Source organism: Glycine max, chromosome 9 (genome assembly GCF_000004515.6).
Source record: "Glycine max cultivar Williams 82 chromosome 9, Glycine_max_v4.0, whole genome shotgun sequence".
Classification (NCBI taxonomy): domain Eukaryota; kingdom Viridiplantae; phylum Streptophyta; class Magnoliopsida; order Fabales; family Fabaceae; genus Glycine; species Glycine max.
The window spans coordinates 3221391-3239921 of NC_038245.2; the positions used below are offsets into that span (position 1 = coordinate 3221391).

The 18531-nt window shown below is 29.4% G+C and overlaps 1 protein-coding gene, 1 long non-coding RNA gene and 1 other non-coding gene across 6 annotated transcripts; 2 read left to right on the forward strand and 1 right to left on the reverse strand.

Moving 5' to 3' along the window:
* Positions 1 to 3054, forward strand: LOC100813896 (uncharacterized). 4 transcript variants are annotated; one of them, XR_001382584.3, is made up of 7 exons: positions 1 to 211; positions 504 to 561; positions 2182 to 2241; positions 2359 to 2406; positions 2543 to 2614; positions 2729 to 2808; positions 2911 to 3054. It is a non-coding gene; the product is annotated as an uncharacterized lncRNA (long non-coding RNA). The 4 variants fall into 4 exon arrangements; XR_001382585.3 differs by lacking the exon at positions 1 to 211 and adding an exon at positions 260 to 414; XR_001382586.3 differs by lacking the exon at positions 2359 to 2406.
* A 3360-nt stretch (positions 3055 to 6414) lies between these two features.
* Positions 6415 to 9215, forward strand: LOC100817970 (uncharacterized). Its single transcript, XM_003533164.5, has 4 exons — positions 6415 to 6653; positions 6732 to 6949; positions 7884 to 8109; positions 8888 to 9215. The coding sequence occupies exons 1-4, from the start codon at positions 6572 to 6574 to the stop codon at positions 9013 to 9015; spliced, it is 654 nt and encodes a 217-aa protein (XP_003533212.1). The 5' UTR covers positions 6415 to 6571; the 3' UTR covers positions 9016 to 9215.
* A 1983-nt stretch (positions 9216 to 11198) lies between these two features.
* TRNAP-UGG (transfer RNA proline (anticodon UGG)) lies at positions 11199 to 11270 on the reverse strand. The gene has a single exon. It is a non-coding gene; the product is annotated as a tRNA-Pro (tRNA).
* Positions 11271 to 18531: the final 7261 nt, after the last annotated feature.

Genomic DNA, 18531 nt, shown 5'->3' on the forward strand with positions numbered 1-18531 from the left:
ATATTTTAATTTTATTCCTTTTGGTGGCTTGTTTCTTAGCCTCTCTTCATATAAATGTAATCTCTTGGCATGCGTAGTGGATGCATATTCTTATCCAACCTTCTCACTCAAACCTCTTCTATCTCATTGTCTCTACCTCTCTTTTCTCCCCTTTAATACCTTTTTCTCTCACTTTCTCTTCCTTGCATCTCTACCTTCCTCTTACCACAAGGTAATTATCAACATCATCCCTTTTATTTAATCTCTTTCATTTCTCTCCATTTTTTTTGTGTGTTTTTCACTCACCATATAATTGGGTATCCCCATAAACCATTTTGCTTGCAACTAGTTCTTCCTTGCTTGATTGGGAGAGTGCCCTGTTTCTATTCTTTGGGTTCTTCTCCCCCCTCTTCTCTCTTTTCACACAAATTAAAGGTTACATTTCATAGATTAAGAATAGTCTAGCTTTGAATATTAGTTTCTGATTTGTTAGTCACGATCGCGAATTGGTTTTTCTTGAACAGGTAAACAAAGATGGCAGGGTATGATAAGGAAGACTATTTCTCTGCCCCGAATGCCGAGGTACATAACCAAACTCTAACCACTTATTCACCCTTTTTTAATATTTTATTTTAATTATAATATAATTTTTCGAACCTCAATTTCTTTTTCTCTTAATAGCACAAACATTATCATATAATTTGCGATTAGTGGTGCTAAGAATTAGGAAAACTAAGGTTTCCTTTGACGGCAGGTGCTAACCAGAACAAAATGATAATTAGCAATCAAAGTAGTGAATAATGTGAATGCCATGTGTGTGCTATTTGCAAATTTGGAACAACACTACCACACGTAAAGAAAATAATATCAAAACTTAAAAGGAGAATCAGACGGAAAATCTAACTGTTTATTTTCTTATTCAGAGTGACATAGCTGCACGTGTCTATTTTCATTGGTGTACCGTGTACATTACGTTGTACCCATGTACTCTTTCTAGCTTCATCGTGGTTGTACCATGTACTTTTGTGGCATTTATCATATGGGTATCGAAGTTTATTTATTTATATTTATTTTTCGAGATAATTGGTTGTCTAATTAGGTTACAGTCATGTCAAACAAATTATTGCGCGTAATATATAGAATATTATGTGAATTCAATTTCGACCTTTTCGTTTCTTTTGAATACTATACGTGACATTTGAATGTCTTACTCTTGTTTTATTTTTTTCGATGTGCCCAAGAGACGTTTTTATTTTACTTTTACAAGTACTCGTCAATGAGATACATTCGAATTTATCATTATTAATTTTTGCCTGCTTAACATTTAGAAGTATCAAAATAATTAAGCTAAGATTTGAAAAAGAAGTTTAATAAAGATGGGAAGATTTTCGAGTATTTTAGGGGTGCTTGCAAAATTGTCGGTTACTCCGTTATGGGTTTCATGGTGTCCCTACCTAAAGTGAAGCCACACAAAACAAGTTTAACTGGCTTTTGGGCTGTCAAGCAAATCATGTGAACTTCGTTTTCTATCAAACATGAGGTTCTCATGGCCATCATTGATTCACCTTTTTTTTGCCTTAAAAAAAAAAAAGAACATAATTAAGGTCTTCTAGAATATTCTCCCTCCCCACCCACGTGAAAGGGTTTTCTTCCTAAATTGCACCAACTTTTTTAACTTTGACACTCTTTTGATTTTGATGATATCAAAGGACGGATTTAGGTTCTAATTATGTTAATGATCAATAGAATTAGTCAATGCATACTTTTATTAGAAGTAGCTCAAGTATCATATGGGTAGTAATGACAACTTTTATGCAAAGAAAAACAGAACAATCACGACCTAGTCTTAGTTGACAAATATATAATTTGAACAAATTGGATTACTTTCTTACATTTAGGATTCAAATTAACGAATGATCCAATTGCATAACATCTAAGGTTAAATCATTTCCCGCTAGACAAACATTGACTGTTTTGATGAATGCCTTTTCTTGCACAAACAAATGTAGTATGTGATATCATGATTTTTCTTATTGAAGACAATTCTATTTTGTGGTTGGTGGGATATGGCCCTAAGATTCAAAATATAACATCTGCTAGCTTTATAGTATTTTTGGTCATCATCAGTTGTTAATTTTATAGTATAACATTCCCTTTTTTTTTTATTTCTTTTGGTTTGATTTAACAATTATTTAATATCAGACAACATGCGCGGGAAAGTACGGTAGGCTTGCCCCAAAGAAGAAGCCTCTGATATCGAAAGTAAGCCCAAACTAGAAAAACTACATTAGCACATCCATAATTTACTTCCTTATATACAAGTTTCAGTTGTATCTAATTTAATTTAATTTATGCTTTAATTTTTTTTGGGGTTAAAAGAATAATGAAAGAGCATTCTTTGATTCAGCAGACTGGGCATTATGCAAGGTATATTTGAATTTCAAATGCTAAATAAACACATAAATGACTTCTGATAATGTCCCAAAATCATTAAATTAAAATAAATAGTATGTATAACACAACATCTTATTTTTTTTTAATAATATTTTTTTTTGATATCTAGTCTCAACAGCAAGGTGCTGGAGTGAATCAACAATCTACAACAGCTGTGGAGACATTGCGACCAAAACTACAGGTACTTAGAGTCTTAACACTATCTATTAAGTTATAATTCATGTTTTAAATGAATGATTTTGCTTTAAGTACTTAACCACTTTTCCTTTATATATTTTTTGTTGTTTTCAAACAGAGAACTCCACATCAGCAGCTTCCTCCAAGACGACCTGCATGCACATCTGGTTGAGATAATTTCGTGAATTACTCTAATGTGTAATGCTCTCACTTTAATAATTTTTTTAGCATATCAGCATTACTGAGTTATATATTCTATTTATGCATGTATTCAATGATTTTTCATCCATTTTAATGCAGGGAGAGTAGACTTAATAAGTGGAACAAGGATTTGCTCAGTCAATTTTACTATTACAAAACTCATGATGTTCCTGATCTGATATATATATATTTACTTCATGCTTTCTATTATTAGCACTTCAATGAAAATTTCATTTCATTTCACTTTTGTTTCTTCTATTCTATCTGTTGGATATATGGGCCTAACAACAGTGGAAGATGGGACGTGAAGGGTCAAATTAATCTACTTTTTGATATTTTTTTAATGTCACATAATACTTTTTTTTAAGGTTTAACTTCCTTGTAGGGATACATGATATAATCTTTTTCAAACAATCAAATATAATTAGTGTAAAAAAAAGATATTGTGTAATTTGAAAAAACCGAGGAAGTATGAGTATAATTTATTCTGAAGGTTACTTACTTTCATTATATAACTTAATAAAAAATAATTTGTGAACATCCATGTGTGTCAATCTATAGTTAGAGAGAGAGAACAAGAAAAAAGAGAAAAAAGTGTAAAGTAATATGAAGTGAAAAGAAGAGATGCATAAGAGGGAAAAAAAGAAAATTATCAAATTAATAAGTATGTATATTTGGGTGTTCATGTATCATCTACGAAAATTAAAAATAAAACTAACTCCTGCCCTCAAATTAAAAAAAAAAAACTGTCAATAAGAATATTTGATTACTTTAAAGTAAAGAATGTAGTTTAAAAGATAAGAGTAATAAATGTTGATTAAAAAATGATTTGAGATTTCAATAATTTTTTATTATCTTTTATTACAATCTTAACCTTTTAATAAGTAAAGAAAATATTAATAAATAAAAGTATAAGGAGTACTTTAAGTCTGACATAATCAAAGAGAGCAAGAAATACTCTAACCCTGATGCAATTAAAGGCAATTCTGATGCATTCGATGATATTATTACTCGAGTTTTAAAACATAAGACCAAGTCCACCTACTTTAAGCTAAAAAACAATACCAAGATTGAATTTTAGTGAGGTCCGTAATAAACAATAAATTAAATCTCTCATTATCAAATAAATATTATTGCTAGCCATGCCTAAAATCAGCATAATGAAATAATGCTCGAGGGGCTGCAAATTGTATTTAATATTCTTTCCTCTCACTAGACCTCAGTGTTGGATATGATACTCTCAGCTACCTACTAGAAAAACAACAAAGTATCCAAGTATCCAACCCAAGCATAAAAATTAACAAGATCAATCCTTGTAAAATAACAAGCAGGTGAAATAAAAGTTGGTTTGAAACCTCTTGATATATGGTTACTGCATAGTCCACACTAGTCTCTAGCAAATCTGATATGACCATCCTATTAAACAAGTTCACCCTTGGTGGCAATCCATTAATAAAAAATTGCCCTGAAAAGGCTAGCAACTTAATATGCAGCAAAACACTTCCAGAAATTCTGAAAAATCTCATTAAGGAGCCGGGGTAATAGAAACATGAAAACTAGCTTGAATTTGCAGAGAAAGATGAGCTTATATAGTAAGGCCTTGTTTGGATAAAGTTTTCTATAAACATTTACACAAGAAGGAAATAAGAAGATAAAATGAATTAAACTTCTTTCAAAAGTTAAAATCCAGTGACGTACTTCATCTTTTATACTCTCAGACTCATCTAACTTGTCCAAAAATCAAGGTACATTCATTTTACTTTTCTTTTTTTCTTCAAGCTTTTACTCATCTAAGCATGTGAGTTATCCACTTTTCGTACCGATCAATCATCAGATTTTTCATAGCAAACAGAGACTGAAGCCAATAAGTTCATCAAATCAACAAATAATTTGTCCTCCTCTACAAGGAATCTCTTCCTCCATCTCTGTTTCATATATACTTCAATCATTATGACACCAATCCACACTATGTGGGCTACACAGCATGTTTATCTTCCAATAATTGGTACAACCGAAGAAAGAAAGTCTTTTAAACTGTCTGGACCCATCGAAATATCATGCCAAAGATTCCTTTTTGAAAACCAGTTTGGGTTTATGTTTCTCCCATATTTGATACTGCATAGGTCCCTCCACTATGTAGAGGAAATTTAAGGATTCCACCTATCACAAACCCAAACACTTATCTGTATTCTAAGATATTATACCAAACAACTCCTTTTCCAACAAGATGCCTCCATTTTCCTAGAAGGCTTAAATTAAACCACTCCAAATTTTTTACAAGACTACCACTTGCATTTGGTTAGGAGACTTTATATCTTGACTAACTCACGTTATGTTTTTCTTATCTTCACAATCTGCTCCACAGAAATGCTCTTTGAATACTGCTGAGTATTTAGGACTTTCTATGACATTTTCAAGAAAGAAAATAGAATGACAACCTAGGCAACACAAAATTCAAGATTACAATTTGACCATCTAAAGCCAATTCAAATGTCTACCTTTCTACGTAGCTAACCTTTTTATCATAGAATCTATGATCGGTTACTAAGTAGCCAGCTAGCCTTCTTAGATTCGCTTCAACCGTAAACCTAAAAAACACTACTCCTAATTTTACATTTTTTCATGACTTAGTCTTATTGTTTAATCTATTATTGAACATTCTTATCAGAGACAACCAAAATATTATTTTTAAATACATGATTTTCACAAATGATCATATAGTTTTGATTAAGAAACTAAGAGTGTGTTTGGTAGAAGGGGAATGAGAGAAATAAAGAAAAAATAGTGTAGATTTAAGTGGATCTGGTACCTTCTATACTTTACTCTAATTTAAGTATTTTTATTTCATTTTCATTTTCTCTATTTTCATCTTCTCAACCAAACACATCATAAGCAAAAATGTTAGTTTTAAACTTTAACTTCAAAGACACATTACTTATTACATGCATTCATTTTTCACGCTAGAAGTTTTCTTCAAGAATTTTTTTTTATCTATAGAAAGACAAGTATCAAAGATTTACAATAACTTAAGCACGTAACTTAACTAACTGAGTTAGATATCGTTCAGCTTTCTTTGAGAATATAGTAAATAGTAAATGACATTAATTCCATAGATTAAAACACCGATTCATTGTTTTAGAAGTAAATTGCAAAATTATGAATCCGAAGACAAAAACTTGTGGTTAACAAACAAGCAGGTGAATTTTGCTTTTCCACCGCCACAAATGTTACCCAAGCTTGTAAGGGAAGATTTAGAAAACGCAAGTAAAACAATTTTAGGTTTGATTTTATGGGGACTAAACACAGAGAGAATTGAAGTTGGTGGCTTGAACTTCAACTGCTGCCCTGTCCTTATGTTTTTCTAGTCTTGTCTTTCATAAATTTTAATCGTGACTAGCAGCAAACCCTTTGACTAATTTCCCTCTCTAATGAAATTCACCCAACATTTTACACCCATTAATGTGTGCCTCATTCATTTCACTTAATTTTGTTCAGTCGTTTATCTCGTTGAAGCTTAATTCTGATTAGGAAAACACATGCAAGAAAAAGGAATGTTCATGCCCACCCTCACTTTATTACGGAAAAAAAAGTGAATGGTAGTGGTTGGTAATGTTCGCTTGGAATTGGAATTTAACAACTAATTAACTATTTCTTGTAGCATAGTGCAAAAGAGGGTAACGTTGCATGCTTGCATTGCTATATAATGTGCTCCAAATTCAACTTTTTTTAAAAATAAAATAAAATTAGATAAGCTTGGAAAATGGCATTGTTCCGTGTGAATGTCAGGCGTTGGATTTTAACCTATGCTATCCTTTACGTTTGTGTATTCGGGAAAAACTTTGGTATGTTATTATTAACCAGAATTGATTAAACTTTTTTATTTTCTTGTGGGTTATGCATTATGCTATAAAATTTGATAGGAAATGCTGATGAGGATGAGTCAGAGGCACAGACAGGTGGTGGTGGATTCGGGGTTGTGGGGGGTGGTTTTGGCGGTGCTGGGGCCGGAGTTGGCAGTGGTGGTGGGTTCGGAGCCGGTGGTGGTACTGGTGGTTTTGGAGCCGGTGGTGGTGGGTATGGTAGTGGTGACCCAGCTCAAATTGTCTCCAAAGCCTTGCTCTGTTTCAATGATAAAAATGTGAGTGTGCAAACTGATTTTTATGTTTATTATTCAAAAAGGCTAGAAGTGCATGCAAGCACAGATAGTACTTAAGACAAAAATATGAATTTTCTCTTACTGCTCAGTTACTTTATTAAACTTCAATTTTTGCACTCACTTTTTTCCTCTCTTTTTATTTTATTGAATCTATCACTTTTTTCCTTCATTTCAAAATTACGGAAAGGTAATTTTTTTCCTTAAAACAATATCTATGCAAAAAATACTAATAATACACTCTTTTGGAACACTTTCTTTACTAGTATTTGACTGAAATTATGCAAGAAATACTAGAGATAGATTCTTTAAAAAAAATAAAATTCTCTTTTGTTATATGATTAAAATTTATTAAAAATTATAAAATTTTATAAGTTTTACTAATGAGTCTCATTTATGATTATATAATAGTTAATAAATTTTAACTAATTATCGAGAGTGTTAAAAGGAAAAAAGTGTGTCAAAAAATATATTATTATTACTGCTCATGAAAAAATTATTAAGTGTTTGATGATCATGTAAGTTGTCATTAATTTTTATATAACATGTAATCTTATATTATTAATTCTTTATTGCAAATTAAAAAAATTAAATTCATGTGTCATGTAGAGATTACTCGAATTATAAACATCTAGTAATAAAAAAACTATCTAATAATTTCTTTTTCTCGACTCTATAAATTTTATAGTTTTCCAACTTATTACCTTACATTTTTTGTTTTGTGTTGCTAATCTCCTTAAATTTGGGTTAAGTAAAAAAAATGTTATAATCATCATTAAAGTTGTAGTTAATAAGCTTAAAATCATAGCTAAACTCAGAGTTTAACACTTTTTCAGATATTCTACTCCATTATGCATATATATATATAACATAGGTTAAAATATTTCTCATATATTTTGTTATTTTGGTGGGGTCTCAGATTTATCGAAGCTGTGAAGAGACGTGTAGATTGAACGAGAATGGAAACCTGAACGTGCCCGCAGAGAAAACTGATACATTCTGCGAAGGACCATGTCTCTCGGAGACAAACTTGGTCCTCAATTGCCTGGACAACGTTTTCAGCAACTTCATATTTTACAACAGGGCAACCATACAAGACATCAGAGAAACAATTGAAGCAGGATGTGGCTATGGCCCTCAAAGAGGTATATCGTACGTGGTTTTATTGCATGCTATGATTCATTGGAGACTAAAACAACTTTATTTTAGGTTTAATATGTTTGTATGTTCATGCAATCTAATCCCGACCTGTAAGTTTGTTTGGATGAAACTTTTTTGAAGTGCATAGTTTACTTTACCAACACTTGTTTATTTATTTATTTTATTTTTTAGTACCGATACTGATTGATAAAAATTATAACGACTTGTATCTCTTAATCAAGTGATTCAAGATTGAAATCTTAATTTAGATATAGAATAAGTTATCTTAAAGAATATTCATCTTATAAGTATTTATGTCTCTGTAAAAGATTAATCATTGCCCATCGATTATTTTGTAAAAAAAATATATTTTATAGAATAAAATGAGTATTTTTAGTTATTAAAAAAAATAATTTACAATTTTATGCATGTGTTTATGTCTTTATGATAAGTCATGGATATGTTGAAATGTCAACACCTGATCTTCTCATCAATCATTTAGATTACTTACTTTACTCTTATCTTTTTTAAAGTTTTGAAAATAATTCATATTTTAATTCAGTTATAACATAACATGCATCGAACCATATTATATATTATGTCACAGTGGTCTATACATCATTAATAGTAATGATAAAAATCATTTTCAAAATAATAAATTTTTAGACTCAAAATCAATAAATTCTTTCAAAACAATTAAAATAAAAGTTATAATTTTTTATGAACAAAAATATATTTAAATCTTATCATCTATTGATAAATGGGGGGGCTGCATTCATGCAGGAAACTTCAATGTGGCTGAGCACATTCAGAGAGAAGAAAGCAAAGCCCCAAAGGCTACTAGCCATGTTGCAATGGGACTTGCTATTATCGTAATGAGACGCGCTCTAATGCCTCTGAATTTTACATGATATTACGTTGATAAGAATTATTTATGCTTGTCATCAGTTTGATGTGTACTTAATTACTGATATGTAGCTGCTTATAGAAGGGGAAAATATTTTAGGTTATGGTCGTTGTATTATACTGTATTTTCCCTTCGCTGTATAAGTTATAGATGTGTACATGTGGAACACATTACGATAAATAAATTTTGTAGTATATGGGCATATATTATACGTCAGTTTTAGTTTAATTAGTTATACCTAATTCTTTGACATCTGCAAAGAGTCCTATTTTGATCTCTTGGTTTCAATAGCTTCTATTAATGTTTACAAGTCGTAGCTTTTAAAGAGCTACGATTCAAAACCAAAATGGGGTCAAAATCGTGCATTTACAAGCTTAGGAGAGTAAAATTGTAAATAGAGTACTACTTCTGAATCTTTTATTTGTTTTAGACAAATAATCTATTAGTCTAATGACTCTAAACTTTATTAAACAAACATAACTTAATAGAAAAAAGAAAATAAAAACAACAGCAATAAAATTAATAAAGAAAGAAGGTGCAGCAGTGATGAGCTACAATGACCCCAATGTCAAGATTTTTAAAATATTTATGACTGTGATATGACTGAAATTATAGCTACATCAATCACATTTATCTATAATTTTTTACAATATTAATCACAGCTACTGTACTATAAAATCTTGCCAACAATACTCATTTTCAACGCATTTCTGCATAAAACATTTACCGATGAAGTTTTATTCTCTTTTTCAATGTGTTAATTAGCCTTCTACCAAATAGGCAAATACTGTGTGCCATGATCAGCAAATAATTATTTCCTTTATGCATGTTATGGAGCTGGATGAAGGTGTTACAGTTTGCAAGGACGGAATAAAATGCTCATAAAAATGTACTCTTGGGCCACTCAGTAGGAGTTGTTCGGGCCTCTTGTGACCTTCTGTTGACAAAATAGAATATCTGATTTAATCTCTTATCATAACACGTACAATAATCACCTAGTGGTGATGATTCTTGCTACCATCAATGAATACAACATAACACGTAATCTAAATTAAAATATTTTCCTAGAATTAAGCCAAATTAATCAAAATTAATTATCTTATTTGTAGCCATAATATTATAATTAGTTGTAATTTATAATCTTATTAAAATTAGATTATTTCTCAACAAATATATTGTTAGTGATAACTATGTTGGATTCGCTTTCTATTTGGTTATTACGAAAACCTTGTGTTTAAGATGTTTGAATCGTGATGACCTAATAATACCTAATCCTTTTAAATTAAAGATAAAAACAAAAACACTAATATAGGTCATTGATGATAAATTAATAATCACTTTGGATTTTTTTTTATTATGACAAGATCGAATCTCATATTTTACAAAACACTTGTGCCATAACAATTTAGTCATTCCTACCTTTGCAAAACAAAGGATGAACTATTCTCTTTAATTTGCATTTTTTTTAAAAAAAAAACTAATCAATCCACAAGTACTTTTGTATAAAGAATTGCATAACTTTAATTTCTCATTACATTTGGGAATACAAAGAAGGGACCACTATTGTGGATTAAAAAAATAATTTTAGAAATTTTCTCTTGATTGAAAAATAATAAAATTGACTTTAATTGAAGATTCTTGTATTTACAAAATACTAGTAAATAAAAATATTTAAAATTTATATTTTATCTTTTAAAAATGGATAAAATAATTATTTTTAAAGTTTTCTTAATTTTACATATTTGATTAGAAGTATACTAATTTGAAACCAACATTAAAATGTTTTCTAATCAGTTCTCGAATCTAGATGGATTTATTATGGTCTATGTAATTTTGATCTGACTCCGTAAAAGGGTTTTGCTATTCCCACCTTTACAATTGCTATTCCCACCTTATGCATTGTGAGTTCTAAAAACACTCCTCACAAAAGCGTGATTACGTTGAAATTCACAATAAAATAGTGTTTTTGCTATGCATATTTTTTAAATAGAAACGCGATTTTATTATGTATTTCATCACAACAAAATCAAATTCCTATCTTAAATTTTTTTTTTAAAAAAAATGGATAAATGAACTGAACAATTTTGAAAAGAAAAAAATACTTTATTAGATTGGGCTTTAGAAGAATATAACCCAGGCCAGAGCTACAGTTGCTGTTCTTGCGTGAGGGACAAAATATTTTAAAAGGGGGCATTCCGAGAATCGAACTCGGGACCTCTCGCACCCAAAGCGAGAATCATACCACTAGACCAAATGCCCTTGTTTGATAAAGTTATTAGTTAAATATATATATATATATATATATTAAATATACATTATTTCATCTTATTTCACATTTTCAATTATCTAGAATGTAAAATATTAACAATTGAACTATTACTGAACACTGTTTCCCACTATTCACGTAAGAAAATGTTATCTGACTGTTCATGTAAAATTGATTTTGCGGTGTGAATTTGAAAAACCAATTTTAGATTTTTCTGCTCTACAAGTTGATATGACTGTGCAGCCAAGGTAACGGTTTATGTTAGGAGAGGTTTTTGTTATCCAAACAAAAATCTGGACCAAATGGAGGCTGTATATATAGAAATTTTGCCTAAGGATGTAGGCTGTGATTAATAAAACAAATGAAAGTTGAAGAAATTGTTGAAAATTGAGAAGGCTGCGAAGCAAAGCCCTAAGAGATACTTCAATTGAAAAGTGGAACTAAGGTTGTAGAGTAATTTGCACACGATTAAATATCTAGGTATTAGTTGTAATGTCTTTGAATAGAACTCAATTAGTTCTTTGTTTCTAAAACCAAGCTTTACCACTAATGTGATCATTCAATTTTTATTATTTTATAGATTTTACCACCCATATTTTATTGTTATGAATTTTATCATCTAATTTTTATCATTTTATGAATTTTACCATCCAATTTTTTTTATGCATTTTATCATTACATTGACAATAAAGCTATGTCGTATTATTTTTTCCTTAAGGGTGAGTTTAGTTGTGTGAAAGATAAAAGAATAGAAGATAATTGAGATTAAATATTTGAAATAAGTAGAGAGAAAGAGGTGTGAGATCCATACTATTTTTTGAAAAATTTCTCATGAACAATATTTTTTTCCCCACAACCAAACCAAGGCTAAACATTTTTTTTAACATGTCAACCATGGTAAATATAAAATTCACAAAAATAAAAGTTAAATAGTAAAATTCATAAAATTATAAAAATTAGAATAAAATTTACCATTGAACCTTCTTTTATTGATAACTAATTCAGAAACCAAAAAGAAAAACAATATGAAAATACTAAGCACAAATAATAACAAATCTTACGTGTAAACATTTAATTTTGGAAACAATTTTTTTCACCTCATTTTCACTTTAATTGGTTATGTACTCATAGACTACAAAAATAGAATAATTAATAAGACGCGTTAATTTGAGTTCCCTAAAATAAGATTTTAAATTTAAGTCTTGTGAATAAAAAAATAATTAAAAAAGAAAAATCTCAGTAAATATTCTTTATTAATGATATAGTAAAAAAAAAAAAAAGTCTACCAAAATAATTCTTGTCATTATTTTTGTGGGACTTTCTCATGCTAAAATAGGAACTATATATGAACTGAAATAGCCTCAACCGACAAGTTTTTTTAACTTTCTATGGACAAGGCCTAAAATATTAATCGACATTACATATTTATGTCACTGTATCCTTTGGTACTGTCCATCCGTCAGCGGCAAAACAACTCAATTGCACCTAACAGCCTCTTGTGTCCATATTTCGTATACATTGGTAGTTAATAGCCAACTCCATTGGACAGCCAAAAATTATTCAAGTATTATGTCTTATGGTACATTTTAAGCCACAAAATTCAAACTGAAGGAACGAATCACATAGAAAAAATAGGAGACACCCATGCATATTCCAATGGCTCCCCATATTGCTGGCTATCACGATTTTAAACCGTGGTTGCAGTTACCATGCCGGTAAAGTCAAAAAACTTATATAAAACTTTTATATTACGAATAATTATAGAAAAATACAATTGTAATTATGATTGTAATGCGATTGTGATAAATCAAAATATTTTTATATTGCGTTCGCAATAATGACTGGAGACTGTAATTTAAAAATCATACTAACTATATACCTCTTGTTCCACACACTTGCATGCGTGGACGTTTCTCCTTAATTTAAATCATGCATTCATTCACCATCACCTTTTGCTTTGGACAAAGAAAACATTCCTAACAGCAACTACTACAACAGATTGGTACTTAAAACACCATGGCCACTGAGATGTTATGCAAAGAAAACGTTCAGCACAGCATTTACTACAGATTGGTACTAATTAAATACTACTATGGCCACTGAAAAACTTGTTGGTACCCATAACATACGGTGTACACTCTCAATCTTCTAGCAGCTAGGTCTAAGTCAGTTAGCACACAGCCATATCTCTCACCTTATGCATTGGTGGTTATCGTCAACATGGCATGTGAACCTATTAAATGCTTTGCCAAATGAAGGGTCATATTGATGTTGACAAATTAAATTCACTACTCTAACAAACTAGATGACTTGTACACGAGTCAATCAAAATTACATTAAATTCCTTTATGTAGATCAGAGAGTACGTAGGGCGAAAAAAATATCATGTCTTTCACCTTTACCATTACGTGCAAATCGGGATGCTAGCTAGGAAGGTTAGGTCATATGATATTATGACAAAAGTAAAGATCGATGGAGATAGAAAATAACGACTGGACAATTCCTATTTATTTCCATATTTGACAACTCAAGACTCAAGAGTTCTTAGATAACTGAAAAGTCAACAAATTATTATTTATGTCCATAACTGACAACTTGCTAGCCCTTTTCAATTTTCCATAATAGACAACTATCAGCCCTTTTCAATATGTTCTTGTACTTATAATTTAACGTGGTTCAATTCAATACGTATATATTTATAAATGACAAAGTATGTTATGAAAAACATTATGATACTTTATACAGTTCTAAATATTAATTCCTCTATAGTCATTTTCTTTTTATTCCATTTCAATGTCCTATATGATCATGTCTCATTCTAAATCTTTGCAACTCTTAATAATTAATTGATTGAATTCCACAGTCTGATGGAAAGCATTATTTAAATTTTGCCAAAAAATATATTAAACTAAAGATTTTTATTTGAAAAGCATTATCTATCATATCATGATATATATTTATTAAAACTCAAGTAAAAATAAATAAATATCAACAAAATAAGAAGCTAACCATAATTTTTCAAAATGAGTTTAATGGATATATGCAATTATATATTGTGAGTGTAAAAGATTTTACACTATCAATCAATTAAAAATCAGTTTTATGGTAACTTTTAAGATTATTATCAAAATCAACAAACTTATCATACATAATAATTTGTAATAAAATAATAGTGCAAAAAATTACATATTCTTTTTTCTCTTTCAAAATATCAGCAATGTGCCGGTCATTAATCGCGTAGGACATACTAAAGGGAAAACATTCATATATTTTTTTTAGAGTTTTTATAACATTTGTAAAAATTATACTCCTATGAAAATATATCGAAAACAAAGTTTCTTGGGAAAACCATAATTTCACACTGATAAAAAAAAGAAAAACTATATATGGTTAGAACATATATATATATATATATATATATATATATAAACTCAATTTTATTATTGTATTGATTAATTTGAAGTACCTTAAAAAAATCTTATAATTTTTTAATTTCCCTTTATGATTTTTTTCTTTCATTATGTGTCAAACATATATTAATATTAATAATGATTAACATTTTATCATTCAAATCACATTCATTATATTTGTCATCATATACAACAGAATATACCAACAAGTCATTAGTCTGACTCTTGAAACAAAATATTGAATCGAGTTTTATAAATAGAAGAAAATATTATTAGAATGAAATATCCAACTATAAGTGATCAATCACCTTTCCATTAAAAATCAATTAGTTATTGACCGTGAATATTTTGTGTCATTTTCAATGGAAAAAAAAATATTGTTCAAGATCTCTCTTCTTTCTTTAGTTCAATTCCTATACAATTTCAACAAATATATTTAATTGCAAAATTTTAAAATAACATTAATATCTTGTGGAGATTGGTTAATTGTTTTCGATCTATGCCCTAATTTGGTCGACCTGGAAAAGCTCAAGTTCAAACTTGGGGTTGCTAACATATCTAATGCTACATTTTATGACTGGTACGTACGTGCAGCAATCGAGGGTATGGGTGGGTGGGTGGTTTTGCTGTTATGTGAGGATATGATGAGAAATATTGAATGCTAGATTTTTCTCAAATTTCTGTTTCTACGTATTTGTAAAGATTAGAATATTCTTTGTAATTCTTTTTAATAAAATTATTCAATGCTAATAAGAAAACAGAAAAAAAAATATAAGCAAAAATATATATTGCAACTCAACATATATAATAATTTTATATGTAATGTACTGGCTAGAAAAAATTATATATTGCAGTTGTAATATTCGAATAGGGTTACTTAAAAAAATTTATATTGCAATGTGAAAATGTTCACGAGGCACATGTAATAAGTGCATATAAAAGAAAGTGTATGGTAAAATAAGATGAATGTGGTGTTGCAACTTGCAAGTTCATATAATAGTAGGTGGAGCTCCGCTTGGTCTCTTTCACAGTTGGTGTGTGTAGTGGATGTGGAAGATGCAGCGGTGGCAGTCATTGGTTTTTGTTTACACTAAGAAAATCTTTCGACCTATAGTTGAAAATTAATTAATTCTATTTTATCTCTTTTAACAAAAAAAAATTCATACACATAATCAAATTAAACCTTAACTAACATACTTAAGAAATTCAATTATCTACCTATACTAGACCTCCCCTTTCCAATTCCCTGATTTAATTTGTTGCTAGTTGAAGTCCCAATGTTTGTGATGAGGAAGATCCAAAATAATGTTCTGAAGTAGAGCACATGGGTGGCAGGGTGTTTAATAGGGAACTTAATTTTGCCTAGGTGATGGGGATTCATTTGAGATTTTCTTCCTCTCATTATGGTCTTTGAGAAATGAGAGGGAAATCTTGTTGCATAGCAGCAAGCTACGTATATATAAGTATGGATAGATTTTTTTATAAAGAAATGAAAATAAAAAGATAAAATAAATTGATTTTTTATTTATTAAAATCAATTTATAATTTTTGTTTTTTAGAAAATTTAAATGAAAAGACTCTTTAAAAGTTAAAGTAGCTTTATAATAAATGGTTAAGGATATAGAAAAAAAATATTTAATGTTTCATTAGTATTCTAAAATGACAATAAAAATGTGACAATATTTGTTTTTTTTTTTTGGCTAAAGCATTAAACAAAATGGGATGGAGGTAATATTTACCCTTTACCAGCTGGGTTATGCGTGACTATGTTAATTGTCAAAAAGATTTGAACTAAATGTCATTATGGAACGGATGCATCAGGTTGCTCACTATAATTATTATCTTCCCCAGTTTTCCCTTGATCTGGCTGTTCAAAATGAATAGTGTGTTTGGATAACACCAACAATTAATTTCACTTGCTCCTCGAAATTATGGTAGTGTAGTATCATGAAAAAATAAAAGTAATTATTTATTACTTAGTCTATACCATGAAAAAGTAATTAATTATTTTTCAGTATGAATTTAAACACACTAGAAGTTAATATGAACTCGTGTTAAAAATGCATACTTAAAGGTTATAACTAGCATATTTGGTCACACCTTATCAGACATATTTGATGTGAAAAATAATGTATTTTTTATATTGTGTTTGGATAGCTATCAAAAGTAACTATTTGATGTTTCAAAGTAGAATTAAAATTGATTATGGAAAAATTGAATTTAATCCAAATACTATAAATATTATTAGTTGGAAGGGATAATTATGACATATTTTTATGTATTTAACGTGACTTTTTACTTTCTGAATAAATTTTCAAACACGTTTAGTCTCTCTAGAATAGAAATAAACATTTACATATAATTCTCATTTAATTTTTATAACGCCAAAATGAATCTTGTTGAGTTTTAACTAGGAATAATATCTTTAACTTAGTCTCAATTAGTTAGAGTATCTTTAACTTTGTTTTGACCAAAGTATTAAAAAAGTAGGTCAAATAATTTAAATTTAAGGCCCATCAACCAATCCTAACTCACAAGAAAAGTTTATCTTTTTTATCGACAAATATTAATTATCAACTATTAGTAGCAGAGAAAATCAAACTCATAACCTTTTTTTTCATTCTTCTCTTTTCCTTTTACCATTAAACCAACCTTATAACTCCTATAAGAAAAATTTGTCCTAACTTTTTAAATTTTACTTTTTAAGGCTCTATTTGTTTGAAGAACAAGAGGAAAAAATGTAAAGAAATGAACAATAAAATGATGTGAGAGCATCTTTAATGGAAAAAACCATTTTGAGTTCTTGAATCACTTTTTGTAGATCTCATGATGTCACATAGGATGCAAAAAAATTTGTCATTTTTCCTCTAATGGAAGAACTCAATTTGGATTTTTGGATTTTACTTATATAGAAAAAAAAAAAAGAACCACTATTTTGTCTCAAATGACATTAAAAAAAATAATACTTGATAAAAATAAAATTTTTGAGAGTTCTTTTTCTTAAACTCAACCTCCAACATAGAGAACTCTTAAACAAAAATAGTAATAAATCTAGTAAACTTGAGTTCTTGAGCTCTAGAACTCAATTGAAAAACTCTTATTAAAGATGTTAGAACTAAGTTAAAAAACTCTTATTAAAGATGCAGACTCACACTTTTATATTTTATTTTAATTCAAAAAGTTGATGGGCCTATGGGGTGATCCTAAGAACTTTTCGGTCCTAAGATAGTTTATATGTCAATCATTTGCTCTTATGGGCCATTTTGACCCTAATCCACATGTAAGGATAGAAAACAACAAATAAATAAGTTATGAAAGAGTAATAATATTTAAACATTTTTAAATTTTAAACATTTCATTTACATATCTTATTTTTTTTTTTATGTCTCTTTCTATTACATCATATCATTTATCTAATAGCTATATTTATCTTTGTTTTTCTTTTTTCCTTCCGGAGGTCTTGAATAGATATTTGGGTGTACAAATATTTATCCTTTATGAAAGTAGGTTTGATGTGGGTCGTGAAAACATATATTTCCCATTCATTGCTCAGACATTACAGCGGCCTCAAAGAGAAAATGCATTACTAGTTTACTACTACCTCTACTACAATGATATTTATCTTGTGGTGGCCACGCTCGTAACTAGTTATAATGGTAACTCCGAAAAAGGAGAAAAGGGCAGTGTACTTTAACCTGCTAAAAAGTGCAACTTTTCACTGAAGGGTTCAGATCCACCATTAATTACCACTACACATGTCATTGTTCCCATTTCCTTTATATACTGCTACAGTGTTGCATCCCTTCCCACATCCATTCAATAGTAGTAGCTAATGAGTAATCTA

Bases quoted from the DNA above. Each gene is read 5' to 3' on its own strand.
- LOC100817970 (XM_003533164.5), top strand. From the start codon at position 6,572: ATGGCATTGTTCCGTGTGAATGTCAGGCGTTGGATTTTAACCTATGCT. The intron at 6,950-7,883 runs GTGAGTGTGCAA...GTGGGGTCTCAG, and splicing joins TCTGTTTCAATGATAAAAAT to ATTTATCGAAGCTGTGAAGA. The intron at 8,110-8,887 runs GTATATCGTACG...GCATTCATGCAG, and splicing joins TGGCTATGGCCCTCAAAGAG to GAAACTTCAATGTGGCTGAG.